This window comes from Petromyzon marinus, chromosome 7 (genome assembly GCF_048934315.1).
Source record: "Petromyzon marinus isolate PM22_M1 ecotype Great Lakes invasive population chromosome 7, UKy_Petmar_22M1.pri1.0, whole genome shotgun sequence".
Taxonomy (NCBI): domain Eukaryota; kingdom Metazoa; phylum Chordata; class Hyperoartia; order Petromyzontiformes; family Petromyzontidae; genus Petromyzon; species Petromyzon marinus.
In genome coordinates this window covers 863,151-886,435 of record NC_133673.1, presented here as the reverse complement: position 1 = coordinate 886,435, position 23,285 = coordinate 863,151, and the positions used below count along the sequence as shown (strand labels likewise).

At 45.4% G+C, this 23,285-nt stretch overlaps 1 protein-coding gene across 4 annotated transcripts in view; it reads left to right on the top strand.

The window, feature by feature from the left end:
- The window catches only part of LOC116939824 (transcription factor Sox-5-like), a 311,281-nt gene that overhangs the window by 137,595 nt on the left and 150,401 nt on the right, over positions 1–23,285 (top strand). For all 4 annotated transcript variants that reach the window (XM_032948675.2, XM_076065203.1, XM_032948674.2 and 1 more), the window contains one exon: positions 10,414–10,482. In XM_032948675.2, coding sequence (XP_032804566.1) covers positions 10,414–10,482 — 69 coding nt within the window. The remainder of the gene's footprint in view (positions 1–10,413; positions 10,483–23,285) is intronic.

Sequence of the window (23,285 nt, the reverse complement as noted above, 5' to 3'; positions counted from 1 at the left end):
CGCTTCTTCGCGTCCTTTGCAGCTGTTGTTTAATCTCCCTTGTCAACGTCCATGTTCCCGATCTATGAAGCAGGTAACACATTGCTAGCTTGGTTTTCTGTGAGAACGCTCGTAACGTCATGGTTGATAACGATCCGAATTCTAGTTTGCAAGAAATTCATTCTGTGCACGCGCTCAGATTGCTTACAATGTGGTTCCTCGCTGTGGCTGTTATCAAAGCTGACAATTCTCCACCGAGGAGCTGGAGAGGCGTTTAGGTCTGCATTACGTTAAAACAAAAGCTGTACGTTCTCATAATTAACGTGAGAATAATTCACGTCGTTCATCGGCACCGATAATGAGCACACGTGCTTCGGCGCGCTATTGTTTTATTCATGGTTATGGGAGGCTGTGAAAGATCAAAAGAACTTGCATTTAATCATCTACCTTTTGTAACATTAATGGTATGCTAAAGCATGTTTAATCAGTGGCATTGTATTTTAGTCACTGTTGTCTGACACGGGGTCAGATAGAGTAGAACTGCAGCCATTTGATGAAATATTCCAGTTCTCCCTTTGTGCTGCTCTATGTTTCCTGTGCGTTTTGTGATTCTATACCCACTGTTAGGCTCCCCCTTCAGTGCATTTACTCAGTTCAGTCAGAACCCGGCGGGAATTATCCGCTTGTTTTAAAGTGACTGAAGGTTTTTTCTTTAGTCTTTTATCTCCTGTGAAAAGTGTGTACGATGTGGAGTTTCCCTGCTCTACGGCTGTGTCGACCACCTGCCTCTCGCGGTGCCATCACTCAGCACAACGTGGCCAAGTGACTCAGCACAACGTGGCCAAGTCAATATTCGGCCGAGTTAATCTTCAGAAACTTAAGTAAAGTCAGTGGTGGCACGGAACCAAATCATTCAGCCTTGCCTGAAGCTACCACATGGCTTTCAAAGATGGAAATGGATTTTTAAGTTGCCATTCACTGGGCCTTGCGCGAGAAGAAGACGAGCAAGAAGATTTGGTGCTGAGATTGTCGCCAAGAACGAGTTTTTTTTTTATTAGCGTACTGTGACAATTGTAGTGGCCTCCAGTGGCCTGAGCTGTCACCTAAATGTCATATGAAATGGAAGCAGCCGACTGTTGCGGCAGACAATCATGCGTCGTGTCTCGACTCGGATGTTAGTCGATGGATCGATGCTTCGCTGCGTCCCAGGGTTCCACTACGCCGGATCTCAGCGGTGCCGGGTCGGCGCTCTGACCTCAAGGTCACCCGGTCACCACGAGTGTAGGTTCCTTGTGACGATTTGCAGCGGGTACTCCAACTCAATCGATGGCAAAGATCAGGTTCTCGTGGCAGAAGGCGATAGCAAAACGCGAGTGCCATTGGTGGCATGTGTAGTAATATTTTTAGAGTGGATAAGTAGATAGTGCTTCACTTTTCTCCAAGGTGGGTGCACTACAATGCTATGTGGGGTCAGTGGCATACTGCCAGGGAGTTGTGGGATGGCATTTTTTAGTTGTCTTGTGTAGGCTCAAGCATCTGGCATCGCTGCTAAGAGGCTTGCTACCCAGATCTCCCTTCCGTGACATCGTGACTTTCTGCTCATTGTCGGGAATTCTGCCGCTTCTTTTGTCTTCCGCCGATGGGAAGTCACCAGAACCAACATGGCCACCAGTGACAATGCTTGCATTATCAAAAATTGCATCCACTCTCGCTCCCGCAACACACGGCTATTCCTGTGCTTCTTCGACTTATTCTGTGAATAATCGGCCATTCTCTTTCCGACGAGACTGCAATTTCTCTGTCGCGCAGTCGGCTGACCAAGGTGTATCTGTGTTCGCTGGATTCCATTCATTGTCACATTATTTACAACTCATTGTCACATTATTTACAACTATTTACAACTCTTTCACCATTCTGCATGGGCTATAGGAGAAAATGCAAATGTGATACATATTTTTTTGTAGGCGGCGTAGACGCAATTATAATAACGCCAGTGTCTTAAAAGCACGTGGATGTGTGTGCGTGACTCGATGGCGACATCCACAGTGAGAGGCCAGACAGCTTCCACAAAGTATTATTTTGTCATTGAAATGATGATGCTCCTCCCGATAGTAACAATTTTATTCCAGAACACCGCGGGGTAATTGACTGCCCATGTTAACCTCTCTCCTCTTGCTGATTTCCTTGCTTCACGAGGAGAGGTGGGTTACATTTGATTTTAAAATACATCTACGCAGAAACGCACATTTAGCTTTTCATGAATAATGTTGCAGAATAGCAATCGGCCTCGATCTGTTTGTGAAATGCGTATGCGTAGTACGTGGGTAAAGTGGGTTTGAGCTTTGTAGATTGTGAAATAGGCCACAGAATGCCAAGTGTCCAAAAAGGAACAGTGGCATTTTAGGAGAATCACATATATTGTTGACAAATTTCACATCAATGAGCCATACACATAATTTAATTATGACCAGGTTGTAGGCTATTGTCTTTTTGTGAACGTGTGTGCACGCGTCATTGCGTGTGTGCTGCGTGCTGTGTGTCAATCAACACCCTCCAGCAAAAAATCGGATCCACACACCGAAAAGATAGACGTCAACAAAGTCGTAATTAATCGCAGTAACAGTTCCATTTCTGATGGTCTGAAATCCGTTTTAGCTAAAGGTCTAAACTTTGCTGTCACACCGAGACACTTACCGGTTAATGATATCATTGCCCATGTCGACGTTGCACTCAAGGGCTTGAGTCACATCTCTGCAGACGTAGCAAGATCTGAAATCGCTGCAACCCTCAAAAACGCTAAGTTGCCACCCAGCAACATCAGCAAAGACGAACGTTTTGAATTATCTCAATTAAAAAATAGGGAAGATATTGTCGTCCTCTCAGCCGACAAAGGCAATGCCATTGTCATCATGGACAAAACAGAATATAACAACAAAATTCAAGAACTACTCAACGATGGCAGCTACACAAAAATAAAAAGAGATCCCACCAACAGCCTGGTCACCAGAACGAACAAAATTATCTCTGATTCAACAGCATTAATTGATGAGATCAAACAGTTCTCGTTGAAGCCCTCTGCTGCCAGACCACCAAGATTATATGGCCTTCCAAAGATACACAAAGAAGATACACCCCTTCGTCCCATCGTCTCTACTATCAGCTCCCCCACCTACAAACTGGCACGTTTTCTTGCTGATATACTGCTACCTTTCACTGGAAAAAACACCTCTGCGGTACTAAATTCTACTCACCTGGTATCGACAATCAAAGGCATTTCCCTGTCCCCAAACGACCTGCTTGTCAGTTTTGATGTGGTGTCCTTGTTCACCAAAGTCCCGGTACCTGACACCATCGCTATCATTGAAGACCTGGTTCATCAAGGACTGCATACTGATGTACCTCCCCTGGTGAGACATTGCTTAACCAACACTTACTTCACCTGGAATGGAACTTTCTACAAACAAACTGAGGGCACCCCAATGGGCTCCCCCCTATCTCCGGTTGTAGCAAACGTATTCATGGAAAAATTTGAAACTGACGCCATCCAGACTGCCACTCTACGCCCGACCTTATGGAAGAGGTACGTTGATGACACCTTTGTCATCTGGCCACATGGCCAGCCTGCTCTAGACCAATTCCGCGACCACATCAATTCCATACACCGAGCCATCAGATTTACCATGGAGGTCGAAAAAGATGGCAAACTACCCTTTTTGGATGTCTTAATTAAAAGAAGACATGATGGTTCAATGAGCCACTCTGTCTACAGGAAAGCTACCCATACAGATGCTTACTTGAAACCGGATTCCCACCACCATCCATCCCAGAAGAACTCCCTCATCAAGACTCTATACCATAGAGCCCAATGCATTTCCGACCAGGAACACATTACCAGTGAACTCAAGCACGTACACCAGGCTCTCAGGGCTAATGGCTACTCCGACTACACAATCCGCAAAGCCATCACTCCAGTCATGAAGAAGGATCCTCTTGTGGAGCCACTCAAAACCATCACCTTACCCTACATTGCAGGGGTCACTAAAAAGATCTCCAAAATCCTGAACAAACACAAGATCCAGGTCCGATTCAACACAGTACATAAAATCCGTGATTTAGTTCCATCTGTAAAAGATGCTTTTCCAGACATACAGTACCCGGGCGTTTACAAACTAAAGTGCCTCTGTGGTAGTAGCTACATTGGAGAAACCAAAAGACATATCTCGGACCGCATCCGCGAACACAAAGCAGACTTGAAACACGGTAGGACGAACTCCTCTGCCGTGGCAGATCACTGTTATAATTCAGTGGGCTCACATGACATTGACTTCTCCAAGACGGAGGTGCTTTGCAAACCAACCGGCTACCATGAGAGATTCGTTCATGAGGCCATTCACATATACAAGCACAGAGACAATTTCAACCGAGAAGATGGATTCAGGCTTAGTAACCACTGGAAAGATGTTTTAAATCATTTCTGTTCTTAATTAATTGTACTTTTACGATGACCTTCAGACCGCAGCTCTTTCGCCAGCATTGCCTCTTAATACCTCTCACACCACGGTTAATGGTATAGTTTTACAACATGGAGCATACTAGGGCCTCGCAGCTGTCTCTCTCCCCCTCCTCTGTTCCGACCATGGACGAACTCGTCCGTCTGAACGGGGCCCGTAGCTATCCGTGGTGCTGAAATTTGAGGGTAAGAATCCACCCATTTTTTCGCCATATAGCATTGTGATATATAACGACTTATTGTTGGTAGCTTAGCTGATTGGAGAATATAGAGTTTATTGATAACATGAAGATAATTTATATTTTAGTTTTTATTGGTTCACTATATAGTACTGTGAATAGCTCAGATGTGTAGTCATTTCTGTGACCAGTCACTAGCTAATCACTCAGTTGTTTCAATGCTGGATTCGCCTAGTTATTTCAATGCTAAATTCTCCTGTTTGATTTGTACTAAGGGCCTCGGTGAATGTGTATGCTCTGACTTTAACGTAGCTATTTCTGCAGCAGGTACAAGCTCTATTTCTGCAGCAGGTACAAGCTAATCACTCAGCTATCTCAATGCTAAATTCTATGCTAATTCCATTGTCAAGATGTGTATGCCTTAACTTAGCTATTTCAATGCTAAATTCTATGCTAATTCCTTTAACAATGGGTGCCTCTGCGGGTGTGTATGCTTTACCTTTTAACATAGCTATTTCTGTGACCAGTCACAAGCTAATCATTCAGCCATTTCAATGCTAAATTATATGCTAATTCCTTTGTCATGGCGCTTTGTTCCTCTCACACAGCTTAAAGGCCGTATCTGAACGTGGCTCTTTCACTCCAGCGCTGTCCTACCAGACAGTCTCGCTCCCTTCACCTGATGAAGGCCGCTTGTGTTGTGGCCGAAACGTCGTGAGAATATTATTGTGTTATTTTATTTTATCAATTTATTATTTTATTATCATTCTACGTGACTTTACCGAAAGAACCAAAGAAGACCCTGGGCACTCTTGGAATTTAGATGTTCCGTGGCAAGTGATTGTCCAGGCAAATAGACGGAAGGCCGCTGAAGGGAAGTGCATCAGGTTACGATGGGGGCACAGGAAGGCACCGATTTACAAAAGATGGTGTCTTGGGTGCCACCTCGATATGCACGTGCAAAAGTGACGTCTCAGATTTCTGTGATCACAACCACATCTCAATGTGTTGGTGAAAAAGTCAGCAGTTCAAAATCTCGTTCTACTCTGATCATAGTTGCAAGCTTGCTCAGCGTCCCCTCCTCTTGTTCTCTGCATCTGTGTCTCCTGCGCGCTGACTACCGTGTGCATCGACCGGAATACATTTTTCGACGCCGCCGTTGAGCAAGCGGTAACTACGGAGCGATTGTCTCTAGACTCGCAGGGCTTCAGTTTAACAGGCACTGGAATGAAACCAGGAGGTTGTTACCTTCAAGATAACAAACTTGAGTTTTGAGTGGCACCCTAATGATGATGACAACAATTAACCCCTTTACTTTTTGAGCAAGAATTCAATGAAACAAATTGTCATGTCATTATTAGAATACAATTTTTACTTCAAATTGTCATGTATACTATTATATATATGCACAGCAGCAAATGCAGCTTATACCAAAGTGATTGTACTGGACAGAAATAATTCAGCTAAGCTGTTCAAGTCATTACAATACTGCAACATAAATTATCTAGAGAAAGGCATGTAAATATATATTTACTTAAAACATAAAAATAACCTGCAAATTCTTGAACCCTTTAGAATTGATCAGTCTGGATCCCATTCATGCAGTGTAACACTCGGCAATTTACTGTTCTTCCAGAAAGGTAAATTCACTTGTTGTGATGTTTAACTAATGCACCAGTTCAGCCTGGAATTATCTGTGGCTGGAATCCAAGGGGAAGGATTCGAAGGACGTGTCAGCCTCTTGGGTTTCACCTTTGTGGCCGTGCAGAATGAGGACGAGCTTTGAGGAGTATCGGGGATGCAGCTCCCTTTCCCTGAGCTCCGTATCCTCCCCATCCCTCTTAGCTTGTGTCAGTAAACGTGCTCACCAGACAAGATCACTTCATGTTTCCTTTCTCGATACGCGAGCCCCTGGCCTCTGGGGCTTTCCGCGCGTCTCTGCTAATTACGGCCCGGCATTGCGGTGCCGTAGTTTCACACAGTGGACACCTTGGCTTTCAGACGATGGATTCGGCCATACGTGTTCATCATGTGCTGCGATTTAGAAGTAACGGACCGAAGCATCGGCGAGGTGAATGTTCTTAGAATTAATGTCTACGCACGGGCAGTCCCGGCTGCAGCTCCTCTCGAATGGGGTGGGGGGACAGGAGAGCGTTGTGTGGGGGGCCACTAGGGCATTGACTCACCGCAAAAGTGAGTGGCCTTGGGTGGCCAAAGGGCCATTTGAGGGGGCAGGGCCCTACCCTGCATCTCCCTCACGCCAGCCCTGCCCACAAGAATGCTCTCTCTGGGTCACATTATTCTTCCCAAGGATACTTTATCACTTTTCCCACTAACCGCTAAAACTAACATTGAGTTGTGCGTGGATTGTAACTGCTGGGAAAATGTCATGTTCCTGGTCATGTTTACCTGGACACATGGGGAATAAAGAGACAAGAAAACACATTAAAGTTGTAGTTTTAGATATTTATTACGATAGATTCATTTCATTCCTTGTTGCACTTCAGTTTTTACAGATTTCTAAAATTATAAATAAAACGATGTTGATTTACCATGTTAAACATTTAAAGTTACGAATCATTTTGCATTTAAAATTAATCCGTATATATTTATTTTAACTTTAACCGCATTTGCTTTTGCATTCATTTGATGATCATAGCTCGTCTGTTATGTAAAAGAGTTATAGAACAAGTGTGTGCCCTGTGATTTCGCAGAAGTATACTTGACATGGGGCGCCACGTGCAGCGCGAGAGATATCACGCGAGTGCCACGGCTATCCTGCCTGACAACGAATATATTCACGGAGCTCGTCAAAACTCACACAATCTCAATTTCTCCACGTTATTTTTTTCTCCAATTTAAAAAGCGCTTGAATATTAACACTTAACAACTTTGATAATTGGCTGCGTTGAGTGGAAGAGGGTGTACGACACACATTCTACTCACGTGATCTGAGCAAAACATCAATTATGCATCGTAAGAGTTGTCGTGAAAGCCCACGTGCTGCTTCACACGTTTGGTGTCGTGAGACGTACCGGTGTAACAAACGTGTTAATGGCTCTCATCCATGACAACATTTATGGTGCCGGTTTGTCGCCGGCCCCTTCAAGTTTTGGGCCTTTGGGCCTGTGCACAACAACTGTGTTTAGGTATTTAAAAAAAGCACCCGCATGCTGAACCCATTTTGATCACCGTGCATACCCCTAGCCAGCCCAGGCGCTCAGCGACCCTTGCAAGCCCAGTGCCGGCAATGCGCTGCGCGTACCCACCCCAGTAACCCCGTGGCTGGGCCCTCCCCACCGGCGACGCTCACGACGTCTCTAACGACGGTGCACCGCTAACGATGGAGAATGAGAACGAGTTATTGTCTACCGCAACGCGGGCTTGTCCATTGACCTGACGATATTACTACGTTTTCTTGATTTTTTTTTAAATAGGTCGCGTTTCACAGACAATATTACCCTTCGTAATTGCTTTTGAATTTGACCACGTAATTATCTGGCAGAATTTGTGTTGAAAGACCATCCGCCACCCGACATAGCCAAGGAAAACATTTATTTATTCTGCGTACAAGCAATAACCGCACCGATTTGTATCGTTGGAGCTCACCGCCAAGCTGAAGCACGGTTCTCATAACCAAACTTAGCAAACAGCTACGCGCGGTGTATGGCGAGCAAATGTGCCGCCCTACATCTTGAGGATTAAATCGACGAAGTGATGAGTTTACCAACCGAGTATTCGCTTTCTGATTTTTTATGAAGTATGGTGGAGCGTATAAAATACGTTCGCCGAGAGCACAGCCAACCAAACGTTTCGAGCCTCCAAACATTGGTGAATCCACTTCTTAAACATCACCTCAATTTCGGGGGGGGGGGGCGGGGCAGTGGGTGAAGTTGTAAACGATGAAAAACATCCGCAGGACGGCACGCTGGCGACGTGCAGAATATGCAGGGAGCGCCGTCAGTTGCGAAGGCTGAGCGCTATTTAAATAACGCGTCTCGTAAAACCGAAGTGAGAGCTTAATTAGCGAAAGGGTAAACACGTCGCTAATTGAAGTAACACCGTGCGAGCGACGCGACGTGCCACGTGACGGCGAGCGCGCGGAGCACTCGGGCGTTATTATTTAACTCGTTTTAAATTATTACTTTTATTATTATTAATTCGATTCATCTTTAAAACATGCCAAATGGGAATAAATACCCACAAGAGGCAGGGTCTACTGTAGTAATATCGCGGGTTAATAAATAATTACCCCCCCCCCCCCCCCCCCACTTGTTTCATAGTTTTGTATTCGAATCCTCAGCCCTACATTTTTCATCTTGTGTGCATTCCTCTTCATTCCTCTTCAAAGGAAGCGCTCCGACCTGAGGCGTCTGAAATGTTTGCATTTAGCGCTAAGAATGTCAAGGAGCATGCTCCTGCCCATAAAATAAAATAACAAACGTTATGCAATAACAGCACAATGGAAACGATTGTTGACAAATATTTTTTTTTTCCCCATTTTGCTTTCTGTTTGAGACGTTCACAATTATTCATAGTGAAAGTGAGGAGCACTAAGGTATTTCGTTTAGAAATATAACCACAGGCGGAGTGCACATCAGGATGACTAATCACAGATTAGGAAACATTGTTGACTCAGGATGTTGGCTTTGTGACGTGCCTGGTTTACTTGAATAGATCTATTTAACCAGAGTCTCCGTTAAGAGATCCCTGACTGTGTGAAGACAATCCCTGGCTACACTCGGATCACCTCATAGCAGAGCGCCTTTGCTATATTTTGCATTCAAGACCTATACCTTGTTACAAGGAATTTGCGTGCATTGCGCTTAAAGGCTCTACCTTGTTGAAGACTTGCCTGTGGGGTTCTCTTTGGGTTTGCCCTCATCATTAGTAAAGCCCATGCTGTTTTGCAGATTACTCGTATTATGAGTCACCTAAAGGCCTTGCTGTGTTGTTCACTGTGCAAGTTTAGGAGATATTCAGCATTTTGCACCCATTACCTGCCATTCTTCTGCCATCTATAAAAAGGGAAAAAAGCATGTTCAGGTCACACAGCAACTACCGGAATGGCCAGAAAGCAATGAAAGATACTCTGCCAGTTCTATTTTACAGCATCTAAATTGTGCATTTGTGCATACGAGAGTGCATTTGATAGTGTAACTGTCAAATAAAAACACCCCTCAGAGCTGCTCCTGATCAAATTTAAGCTCAATCACCAATTTGTCATCATTGACTTCTTGCATAGGCCGAAGGTGACACACAAACGCTGAAGAACAAAGTTGGATTCTGCAGGGCCTTCCATGGCCCAAACTCGAGCGTTCAGCAACGCTGGCCCACGCTCTTCCAAAGGCGTTCAGTATCATCCCGGAGGCCGACTATGCTCCTGCCAAGCTGATCACTCAATCACTTTTTAGAAAATTAATCTCAAGGATGTTGTTTTCTTACACATCAGCCGAACGGCCGTCTAGGACTGTATACATTCAGCAGCATTGGTTCATGGGTTATCATCATTACAGTTTTGAATAATCGGTTTCAACACAAGCAAACTCTGGACCTATTTTGACATTTGGTGTCTCATCAGCAGGGTCTGATGGAATGTGTAAAAAAAAATACTTTTTTTATTTTTGTACGTGGTAGAACAGACATGCGGAACGAGGCGACGTATTGGCCGCTTATTTGTTTTGCCCCTTGCATCCTCCACAATGACGACGCTAATGAGCATGTTGCGTTTTTGCTCTCTTACAGATCGCTCGCCAGCAACAGCAGCTCCTGCAGCAGCAACAGAAGATCAACGTGCTGCAGCAGCAAATACAGGTGAGGGCGCGAGGACCTCACTGCTCGAGCGACAAACGTATTCACGACCACGGCCAGTGGTTGCCATGCACCCGGTATACGACAGCTCGCCATACCAACGCATCTCATGACGTCAAAAACGTGCGGCATACCGGCACTTTCCAGAACGGTTCCTATTCCTACCCCCGCGGCGTTTCCGCTGAGGGCAAACGGCAGTGGTCCAGGTCTGCTGCCGGACAAATATATTTCATAGCGGCGCTTCCGCATTTACATTCCCACCACTGGACATAGGTGGACATGTACAGCACAATAACCTCCTATCTGTCACCCAAGTGGCAGTGGGTGCATGGTTCTTCCCATGGATTATGGATACCATGAGTTGGTGCGTTATTCGGTCGATGGATACCATTGGGTGTGCAGGAAAGTCAGGAGCCCTCGGCATTGTGCCCATGGCAAGCAGCAACCACGTCTGTGCAGTGATGTTCGGTGACACGCCAGCCATCATCGCTTGAGTTGCCCAAGGCCGCGGCTCGCTCTCCGCATCTTCCTTCATCGAGCCAGAAGAAGTTGAGGTGTGCTCGTCGCACCCTGTGGCAGTGTGGAGAAGTACTAATTGCTGAGGACCCCAGGAGTGCTCAGGGCACACACAATGAGACAAAGATGGAGGATCTTCTGGGCGGGGTTGGGGGGCGAAAGTCACTCAACTCACATGTGTTCGTGAGGCCAATGAGGGGAACGAAAGATATCCCGACACCCAGCGGCTCCACGTGGTTACGTGGGAGGGAGCGTCTCGTGGCGATGCAACGGATTAACTCGCTCGTGGTGGTGGTAATCCCTGCCGACTGGCAGCATTCGTCATATAGAGGCATGGGGTACGCCCCCGATCGACTGCCCTACTTACACAAAACTATTAATTCGACTCGATTTCAGCTCAGCAACAAGTAGCTTGCTAAGTGTTAATGTACGACCGTGGCCATCCAAAACAGACCGTACAACGTATGACGAAGTAATGCCCCGATCCACAAATACAAAGGAGACGTGACGGTGATACACTCCCGCTGCTCCTGACGCGGTTGTCTGGCTTGACCACCTGAATGGTTGAATTGTCGTTTTTGCTCTGCATCTAAATCAGCAGCCATATGAAAGAAGAAGAATTATTTTACACAATAAAGAAATGCCTAGTACGGACTGAAATGCTGTGTCCCAACATGTGTACAGTAGAGCAAATACATACACCCCAGTGACAAACACACGTGGGTTTTCTAACGTTGAAATATGTCAGTTGTCTGCAACTTTTATTCTTAATTTATATTTAAGGGAGTTCCAATAACAAAGCACATTCTAAATTAGTTTGTGTACGTTGCATCTGTCTTCCAGTGCAGCCAAGAGCATGCCACTGGGAACAATGGAGGGTCTTGTTGTTCCACGTTAAAGGGCAATTACTGAGTTGAACCTAGAAGGCACAGACATTATCGCTTGCAGCACGTTCCACGCACACGGACCAAGCAGCCAGACGTGCTGCCAGGTTTGAAGCCAGAGCTTAGAAGGCTTTTGTCCTGGGTTTAGCAGATACTGCAACCACCACACTCCAGTATTGTGCGATACAAGTCATTCAACTCAACATCATCATGATGTCGAGGTGTCGGTGTATCAGATTGACTGTTTCATCTCATCCACGCTGAGTTCAACCACCACACTGCATGTCACAACAACACACCCACCACTCACCCACCACTCACCAACCACACTGCAGGTCACAACAACACACCCACCACTCACACACCACTCTCCAACCACACTGCAGGTCACAACAACACGCCCACCACTCACCAACCACACTGCAGGTCACAACAACACACCCACCACTCACCCACCACTCACCAACCACACTGGAGCTCACAACAACACACCCACCCCTCACCAACCACACTGCAGGTCACAACAACACACCCACCACTCTCCAACCACACTGCAGGTCACAACAACACACCCACCACTCACCCACCACTCACCAGCCACACTGCAGGTCACAACAACACACCCACCACTCACCAACCACACTGCACGTCACAACAACATCCCCACCACTCACCCACCACTCACCAACCACACTGCAGGTCACAACAACATCCCCACCACTCACCCACCACTCACCAACCACACTGCACGTCACAACAACATCCCCACCACTCACCCACCACTCACCAACCACACTGCACGTCACAACAACATCCCCACCACTCACCCACCACTCACCAACCACACTGCAGGTCACAACAACACACCCACCACTCACCCACCACTCTCCAACCACACTGCAGGTCACAACAATACACCCACCACTCACCCACCACTCACCAACCACACTGCAGGTCACAACAACACACCCACCACTCACCAACTACACTGCAGGTCACAACAACACACCCACCACTCACCCACCACTCACCAACCACACTGCACGTCACAACAACATCCCCACCACTCACCCACCACTCACCAACCACACTGCACGTCACAACAACATCCCCACCACTCACCCACCACTCACCAACCACACTGCAGGTCACAACAACATCCCCACCACTCACCCACCACTCACCAACCACACTGCAGGTCACAACACACCCACCACTCACCCACCACTCACCAACCACACTGCACGTCACAACAACATCCCCACCACTCACCCACCACTCACCAACCACACTGCAGGTCACAACAACACACCCACCACTCACCAACCATACTGCAGGTCACAACAATACACCCACCACTCACCAACCACACTGCAGGTCACAACAACACACCCACCACTCACCAACCACACTGCAGGTCACAACAACACACCCACCACTCACCAACCACACTGCAGGTCACAACACACCCACCACACACCCACCACTCACCAACCACACTGCATGTCACAACAACATCCCCACCACTCACCAACCACACTGCAGGTCACAACATCCCCACCACTCACCAACCACACTGCAGGTCACAACAACACACCCACCACTCACACACCACTCACCAACCACACTGCAGGTCACAACAACACACCCACCACTCACCCACCACTCACCAACCACACTGCAGGTCACAACAACACGCCCACCACTCACCAACCACACTGCACGTCACAACAACATCCCCACCACTCACCAACCACACTGCACGTCACCTCCCTTCTCTCTCTGCTTCTTCTCTGGCACTGCTCCACTGTTTGAATTCCCTGATCCATCATCATCTCTTTTTCCCAAAGCCCCTACTACAATCACCTCGCTCAAACCAAGAAACGTGTTACACTCCTATCTCTTACAGCGTTGATGATTGTGCTAGTTGTTTGTTGCTGACCACCTAAACTCCTTGGGTCTTTGGGCCTATACTCAGCTGCTATGTAAAAAAAGCATAACTCTAATTTTATTCTATTTATACATCTCAACCTTGCACAATGGGGGGGGGGCAGTCTTCTCAGCTGTGCCTGGAAGGGCCTTGCTCTGGCCGTCCACAATTCCTCTCTCCTCCCCTTTGAGTTGCAATTATTCATTCGTGCGAAATCTCTGGTCACCAGTAGACATATCATATTTGTTTTACGTTATTGCGTTCCTGTTTCACGTATCATCTGCGCAATGTTCAGACTTGCGATGGCTGAGCCGTCTGGTTTTCCACTGACAATTCGCTCACCTTTATTGCTCAATAGTGACGTCCAATAGCTCACAATACGTCTCCTTCATATGTCCATCTCTCCACATAAAAATTAAAAGTATCTCTTACACACCTATTGGCCACACGCACAGCCTTCTGGAAGTGCATAATTCCAGCAGTATTGGATTCAGTGCAAGCAAACTCTGGATCGGTTTCAACACACAGTGTCTCATCAGCAGTCAGGCTTGCTTGAACCAATGCTGGCAGACTGACAAAGATTACATGCAAGGACGCACTCTGTTAGATATGGGTCCTAGTTCGTCGCACAATTATATAATACTTAACTCAATAATCAGAAGCGTCGTTGTGGAGAATATAAATAATACAAGAAGGCAATATCTCGTTCATATATCTATCCCTCTATATAGAAAAAAACAAATGTTGTTTAAACAACCAGTCGACCTCACGACCTTCTGAGAGGCCTATGCTGCTGGAATTATGCACTCCCATAAAGCTGTGTCCAATGGGTTGTGAACGAAACACGGATTTGTGGAGGAGACATATCGTGTGCTCATCTGTTTTGTTATTTATATTCTCCACGACGACGACGACTGTAATGATTATTATTACGTCTGACAGCCCTTAAACTCGCATCAAAACAACACCATAACGCTATTCAGGAGCTCAAGTAACATCGCCTTCAACTGTTGGTTCTTACCATTACGAAAGTGATCCACTTTAATGTTTGAGTAATACCGTTGTTCCTAGTAGAGTTCCGCTATGTACAAGCATCCAGTGGATGTGTTGCTGTATGTGCGAGTGTCAAAGAGAGGAGCGGTAGTGCAACGGTTACCGCACTGCGCTACGAACCCGGTAAACCTGGGTATAAATTCCCGCTCACGGCCAACACCAGTGATGATTATCTTAACTGGTCCTGGGCCTCGCCTAGGTCGACTCAGCCTAAAATGAGTACATAGTGCGGTGTGTAGACATCGACACTTAGGGAGACAAAGGCGGCCGTGCGTGGTGGTGCTGGCCACCCACGCCCTCGTGTGCCCTGCCGGCCTTCGTAGGTGCTAATCGCTACAGCACTTGCCCCAAAATTATGTTAAAGCTACACAGGGGATCTCTGTTGGGGCGTGCTGCATGCGCCGCGGTGCACGCGTTATTCTCGCGTTGCTTCATAAGAGCCCGGCCTGCCCGCCGATTGCCCGCATTTGTTTCGGCCCTGGTCGGGGGTTTTGACAGTGATGGTGTCCACGGACGGTGATTTATTTATGAGCACATTTCCAGAAATATTTTTAATTGAGCAACTTCTATAAGACGTCAGCAACAAAGGGTTGCTAAAAAAAATATCGGATAAATATCATGGATTAAACACCAACGTATGTACAGTCTTTGGGTTTAATTAAGGTAAATGTCGGCATGCAGTCACATGAGTAAGCAATCGTTTAAAGTCCCTCTTCTGTCAATTATAAATGGCCCCAATAAGTATTTAATAAATGCTTTGTAGACAACGTATTGATGCATAATTAATTATATATTAACATTTTCCTATATTTTTTTCATTTTGACTAAGGACTTTAAACAAATTCCAATCACTTGCTGACTAATTCAACGAATGACCCATGTGAAATTATCCGGCAAGTGCCTGCCAAACGCTTAAGTTGATTTGTCATTACTTTAGTCAACTGTTAAATGTCATATAACATGGAACAAATTAATTGGAAAAATGTAATTTAAGTATATACATATGAATTTAGATTGAAAGCTTTCGTGACTGCAGGGATTCATATTCTTGGTTATTTCGGTAAAGTTACGTAGAAGGAAAATAATAAAATAATACAAATAAAACAACATTCTCACGACGTTTCGATTGCAACACAACCAATCATCATCAGGTGTGAAAACCACAGCAAGAATTTTTTTTCACACCTGATGATGATTGCTTGTGTTGCAATCGAAACGTCGTGAAAATTTTATTGTTTAATTTGTATTATTTTATTATTTCCCTTCTTCGTGACTTTACCGAAAGAACTAAGAATATATACATATGTAAAATATAAGCTACATTATCCGACGTTAGTGCAGTAGTCGATTATGTTGAAAACCGGTCCAAGGTGTGTGTCGTTCGAGGTGCCTCCGAGTCCAAACACAGTTCGTTTTCAAGGTTCGCGTTGATTTGGTTTGACGAAGTTGAGAACTCAAGAGAACAGAGTAGTCGCATTTGCAAGGGTGACCTGGGTTACCATTTCTGTTCCCTCCAGCGCCATGAGGTTAGCCGTGAAGCGTGTGTGATGTATAAAATGCTTCTTTCATTGGATAAAGTATCATTTAAATGCTCCATATAATATCTAAATTGTGTGTTTAATATCTAAGTTAAGGGATTTTTTTACGAGTGCTATATCTGGCCACTACATAGATGCATTGATTAGAGTCAAGTGAAACACGCGCCGACAGATTTATTTTAGTTCACGTTGCTTTATCATTATTTACATGAAATGTAAACTTCAGTTATTTAGGTAAAGCAATTAAAGTTGCAGATATGAATTCCCTTGCAAAAACGTCCATAAACCTACAACAGTGAACATGGCAGCACTTTTAGCACTTCGGTTCCTCAAATTTGCCCGATGGATTAGTTTTATGATTAATTTCTATTTAATATTCTGCTTTGAGATTAAATTGTCATAGACTGCACTTACTCATCAAATCCCGTTATTACCTCCAATGTCTGAAACGGACAGCTTTGACAGCCGTAGAAAACTCTGTGAGTGAGCGCATTTAAACCTCGCTGTTTAACCACAAACTCTGAATTATTGCGGCACTGTACTGTTCCCTTCATTTAACAGTAACATGACATGTATCGTGTATATTATTAACATTGCTCAATGGATACCGAGGCATGAGGCTGAGGATTTGGTAACTCCCTTCTGACTACCAAGCATCATCCAATGATTATACTGATTATATGCAATAATGTCTGATATGGCTATTGTTCACAATATTCACCCAATAAAAAAGTGTCTAAACTGACCACAGGCAACGCCACGGAACTGCTTCCCGTGTCTCTTAAATTGGCTTCATTTACCCAAACTGTAAAATGGCAACAAATCTTTAGTTAGTGCCTAACGTTTAATGGCACACTAGTGCTTTTACCATCAAAATTGTACTTGGATTTATGCAAGGCTGAATTAGATTAAAGAGAAGTTGATGCGAATTTGTTTCGGTAGTCATTGATAATTTAATCTGTTCTCATTACTGGTTGGTTGCCAAAGTTTAAGGCCAACAATGCAAGCACTGGAATCTTGGTGATTGTAGTTCAATGCGCACGTGGATACGAGCAGTGGTGGAAATATGCTGGAATATTATGATGGTACGTCATGCCAGAACTTCTAATAACGGCAAACGCGCGCGCACCGTCACTGCTCAGAATGGGTCCCCTTCCTGCAGAGCGATGTTTCCTCGGAGGGGAAACGGCTGCTGCAGGATGAAGAGGATCCATCGTGGCACTTGTACCTTTACACTCCCAACGCTGGGCACGAGCCCACAGGTCACAGAGCCACCTCATCTGTATTGTTTTTAAAACAACTTGCATACTTTCATTGGCATCATCATCATCATCTGATTAGAGTCTGTATCTCTAATGGGTTCTAATTGGCTTCCATCTTATTTGAGGATCCTCTTTTAAGATCTTAACAAGACAGGGCCATTACGCTGCGGTCGCCACTCTTTCCTTTTGCTTATCGTTTTTGCTGCATAATGTTACCTCAGGGACCGCTTATCTGGAATTCTCAGGAACTTGCCAAAGCGACGTTCGAATTATTACACTAAGTGGCTTCTGCTGAATCTTTTTGTTGGAAGTAAACAATGGGCACGTAGGGCCTTAATTGTGTTTAAAAACTGCGACAAATATTTGTTCATTCATAAATTGGCAAAGGCAAGGGACGGTCCTTTCCATTCTGTGGGGATGTTTATGGTTCATATTTAGTTCTGTGCGGTGCGGGATGGATGTTTGGTTTTGTTAAATTATTTTCCGATAACACGGTATAGTGTACGCTGTAAACTGGTACATTTTATACGCACGTGTTTATGCACCACGTGTACATGAACCACGTGCATACGCACCACTGACCCCGTTGTAAATTGAGTTGTCACCAAATTTTAATTCAAACGACAAGCGGCCAGTCATTCTGCGTGGCTCCCAACTCCGTGACATTGTGGAATTTTCTTTCGTGTGTTTTATGTCAACTCCACTCCATCAATTTGTCATTGATAATAAAAAAATATGCTGCCCCAGCAAACCGTACAACAAAAATAGTAGCCACGTAATGAGGGTTTAGCAAACAAAACTATATTTTCCCCACGTTTAATCCTGGTTAAACTCTTCAAAGGAATGACAGTTTAGCGTAGATGGTGAAACATCTTCACTGCACAGAGGAGCTCTTCTTGCACGTAATAAACAAGCAGACAATTCACCTATTTTGTACATATCTCCCCCGCCCCGCACCAAAAAATGTAGCTATGTTTTTTACACATCCAGTCAGTCACAATGCCCCCCCCCTCCCTGGGAGTTGCACAACCCCAGAAGCATTGGTTCAACACAAGAAAACTCTGGATTGGTTCGGACTTTTTAGTCTGCTGAAATTATGCATTCCCATAAGGCTGTGTGGCTGGTGGGATCTGTAAAAATGATTTTGTTATTCATATGAGGGGGGAGGGGGGGCCAGGGGCAATATCTAAAAGAGGTGTATTGTCTGTGTCCTTATTCTGTTGCGTTATATTCTCTCCACGACGGTGCTACTGCTCGTGTTTGGTCGTGTTGAGCACCTTAGGAGCAGTCAGTAGAGATTGGGAGATATCGTGGGATACGTGACGAGGGGGAGGGATGCAGCTACACAAGAGGGGTGCTGGGAACACGGGGGGGGGGGGTAAGACCCATGGCTGAGAGAGGTCACGTGTTATTGGACAGTGAGTGTCGGCTTTTGTAAGTGACGAGGTCATTGCAAAGCTCAGCACTTTAACAAACAATATTCATTCAAATGAGTGACAAGTCACACATTTCAATCATTTTAATTATTCAGCCTCATGTGATTTTGGCCCAAGCTATCTGAACTGGGCAACAGAGTAATGAAATTCTCGCATTCTCCTTGCATCCAATGTAAAGTGGATATTCACTCGCCCCTGTTGACATTAAAGAGTGGTCCAATTATCCCACTTTGCTCATTCACTATCGGACTATGTGTGGCTCACACTTTTTTATTTGATATATTTTTTTTGTTTTGTTAAGATTTACATATTAAAAAAATTTGCGTTGATGTCTATTTACGGCCCAACGGGATATTTCAGGCTGCACTTCCGTCGGCGGGAAGATGGGTACGTGGTCATACTTCCCCCACGCTTGTGAGTATGGTTTGCTGAGGACACTCACACGACGCGGAGAGAGAGCGCATTTACGCAAACTCAGGTGACCCTCTCCTACGTGGGGGGGGGGAAGGGGGTTGGTCCAGCGCACAGTTCACCTTCATTTCATCAAACGAGACGGTGGGCAGGGTCGTGTAGGGAGTCAGCGATGTTAGGAATCGCTTGGTAAGAACTCAGCGCCGTCTTGATTTGGCCATCGATACATACCATGTGTTGACTCCGCCAGAAGAATCGAGCCATTGTCAAACTGGAGACAATTGAGAAAGATCAGCAGACAGCATCGGTGTGGTGAGAAGGAAAAGTGGAGAACTCCATACATCTGATAGCAGTAACCATTTATATTGTAGAGGGAGAGGTCGTAATTGTTCAGGGGTGGGAGTTTTAGAGTTCAGGAGTTCACCAGGGAAGTTTCACAGCGAACATTGAGGCTCTCAAAACCCTACAGTTTAGAGATAACTCACACATACGCTCGAACAACAAGCTACGATGATGATGGCAATACATAATTTTCTGACCCACCCCGACTGGACATCTGTGCAAAAGAGCTTCATAGCTCATCCTAAATAAAGATTCTGAATCTGTAGATCAAATATATTCTGAGATTAACCATCTTTCTCGATGAAGTTAACACGTGTTACAACATCGCATTGGGAGCTTTAACACACCACGTGCGTGACGCGTTGTGGGGATGGGGAAGCGAAATGGTGACTGGCATTGGGTCGAGGAATGAAAGTGGTGAGAACCCTTTCGGGTTTGCAGACAATGAAGACGCCGAGATATTACAAAATTACAGAATCTCCACAATGGAGGCAGAAGAAGCCGACACAGTTAATTTTGTATTCGAACGTACACACCCCAGATCGTAGACACGGCTCACCCTCAGACTGGTGGGGTACAACTTTGCCAAGGAGAGGGCAAAGCAAATTACGGGAAAAATGTTATGTTTTCAACATCAACGTACGCATCAGCAAGTAACCGATTTTAAACCACCTTAAGCGATGCAATAACTATCGTGGAGGGGGGAAATGTTTCAAAGCAAACAGAGGACCACTTATTTTAAACAAACAAAAACATTTTGAGAAAGTCGAGAGATGTAAAGAGACAAGAATATCGCAACGAAAGCTTGAAAGCACGGAACGCTGCAAAAAAACGGCTGGGTAAAGAATGACGGGAGACGTCAGTGGGAAGACAACTCGTGAATGAGTGAAGACGTTGTAGCAAGGGACTGGAGCGTGTGAAGAAAGTAGCAGCAGGAATGAGTGTGACGAATTGTAAACGTTGTGGGTTTACTCTCCAACACATCGGTTTGCTGAACTGGTAACTAATTGGAACGTTTTATTCATGTGAGAAACCTTACTAATTGGCCGTGTCGGGTGGTGATGGTGGGTTTAACGACACGCATTGACGCGATCTAACCCCAAATAAAACCTCTTATGGACGATTGGATATGAACAAAGAGTAGCCGAGGGAGAGAGATGGAACCATGTTCGAGATAGACTCGTAACATTGGACCGACACTTCTCATAACACCAAACATGCGTGTACCGGAACTTCTCATACATAACACCAAGCACGTGTGTTCCAGCACTTCTCATACCACCAAACACGCATGTACCAGCGCTTCTCAGAACACCAAACACACATGTACGGACACTTCTCATGACACCAAACACGCGTTTACCACGGCACTTCGCAAAACGGGTCCTATTCCTCCAGCTTGATGCGCCCACAGAGAGGGAAATGGCAGTGAACATGCTCTGGCAGTGGTACACAAGCACAAATAACAACAAGCAAACAAAGTCAACACACTCGTCAACAACATTGCCCTAACCTTCCAAGTAAAACATTTTATACAATCGGTGACATTTTGGACAATGGCACGTTCACATTTCAATTTGGACCACTGGATATGGCGATACTGCGTAATGCTGGCCACCTACCCCCTCGTGTGCCGTGCTGGCATCCATAGGTGCTGCTCGCGAACAGCATTTGCCCCAAAAAGTATTTTAAGGCTCTACAGGGTATATTTGTCTTGGAGAGATATACATAGAGCAAGCATGAAGGGAACATTTTCCTTCATCGCTAAAGATGAACCAGTGAGCACACATTGTCATTGCAAACGCGGCACTCATTTGAGAGCAATGCACAACAAACACGCTTCTACTGCACGTGCAATGACTTTCATCGCGGGGCAAAGCCACTTCCCAAAGAGAGTGAATACAACAACGCCGGCCAGGGTGCGCTTGCAGCTCAAGTCGGTGATAAATACCATGCATCGAAATTATCAACACGTTGAAACCCGTTTTTTTGGGAACAAATCAACAAATAATTCCACCATAGTGGTATATGTCAACTTGTGGAAACAAATAAATGCTTCTGCTGAATAATATATTCGTATTGGTTAATCACATTTTACTAATTATTTTGCTCACACTGCTTTGCATAGTACACCTAAACCCAAGGTCAAAAGGTCACCACAGCCTTTGCGTGGATGCCACCATACCTGGCCATTGCTTCCTCCCATTGGAAACAGCCACCTCCATGGCCTGCCCCTTCTGCACCAGCCATCTGGCTCCGGTCTTGCTCTTGGTTGCCAATATCTACGATGCTGCATTCCTGCTATATGCATTGTTTGCCTTTATGTATTTATGCTTATTTTGCCCAGGAAAGCCTCATCGAGTTTCACGATTTTTTTCAGGAGGGTCCTGCCAAGTGTTCACAGTTTGGGGCGATGTTTGCTGCTATGTGTGATCCCAATCGAGTAATTTGCAGGTCATTTTTCAGCATTAGGAAGTTTTGGCCAATTCCAGTGACATTGGAGAGTTGTTTTTTTGTTGTTGTTGCTTCGGTATGAAATTCGAAGAACAGGAGGAAACCCACGCAGGACAGAGGGAGAAAATACAAACGCCACATGCTCAGGCACGCACACTCACACTGCAGAGCAAGGCGAGAATGTTCAAACTCCGCGTGGAAATCGCCCAAGTCAGGAATCGAATTATTGCCGTCAGGCATGAGCGTTACCACTGAGGCACAAGCGTTACCACTGTGCCTCCACCCTGCCACACAAAAGCAGTTGTGAACAATGCGTTATTATGTAATGCTATACCAGCGGTCGGAATCCATTTGGAACCCATTGCTGAATATCCTGATTATTATTGTTTTTTTTTAGTTGGGCCTGTGCATATACCACTCACCCTCCTTAAAAGCTCAGAGAAGCATTGAGGCCAAAACTAAAATCAAGAGGATGTTCCATGCTGGAATTCAGCTTTTGTTGTGCTCACGTTTGCGTTACAAAAACATCGCATTGTTTGGTGGGGGTAGTCAAGGATGGCTGGCGTTGTATGAGCGGAGGGTGAGTTATTTGTTGAGAGATGGTTGAGCATTGAGAGTGAAATTCAAAAGCATTAGCCATTTGCTTGAAATACTGTCATTGGTTTTGTTGTGACTGTGAACATTGTACATTGCAGTCGCGGCACACCGACACACTCGCAAACGCGAGCCTAGTTAGCCGCCGCCGCTATTTATAAAGGACCTGTATGAGCTATGACTCCTAAACAAAGCCCGTCATGGAAAAGTACCAGTTCCCATGACTTTGCAGCTGTTTTTTCCAAACAATTAGAAATCCACATAAATATCCAAAGGCTGGGCAGAGCAGAGGCAACATCAATCAGTGGAGGTCGGGGCTATGCCATGCGCCAGCTTGATGGAGGATGGAGGGAGGGAGGGAACAACGTGCCATTGTCTGCATCTGC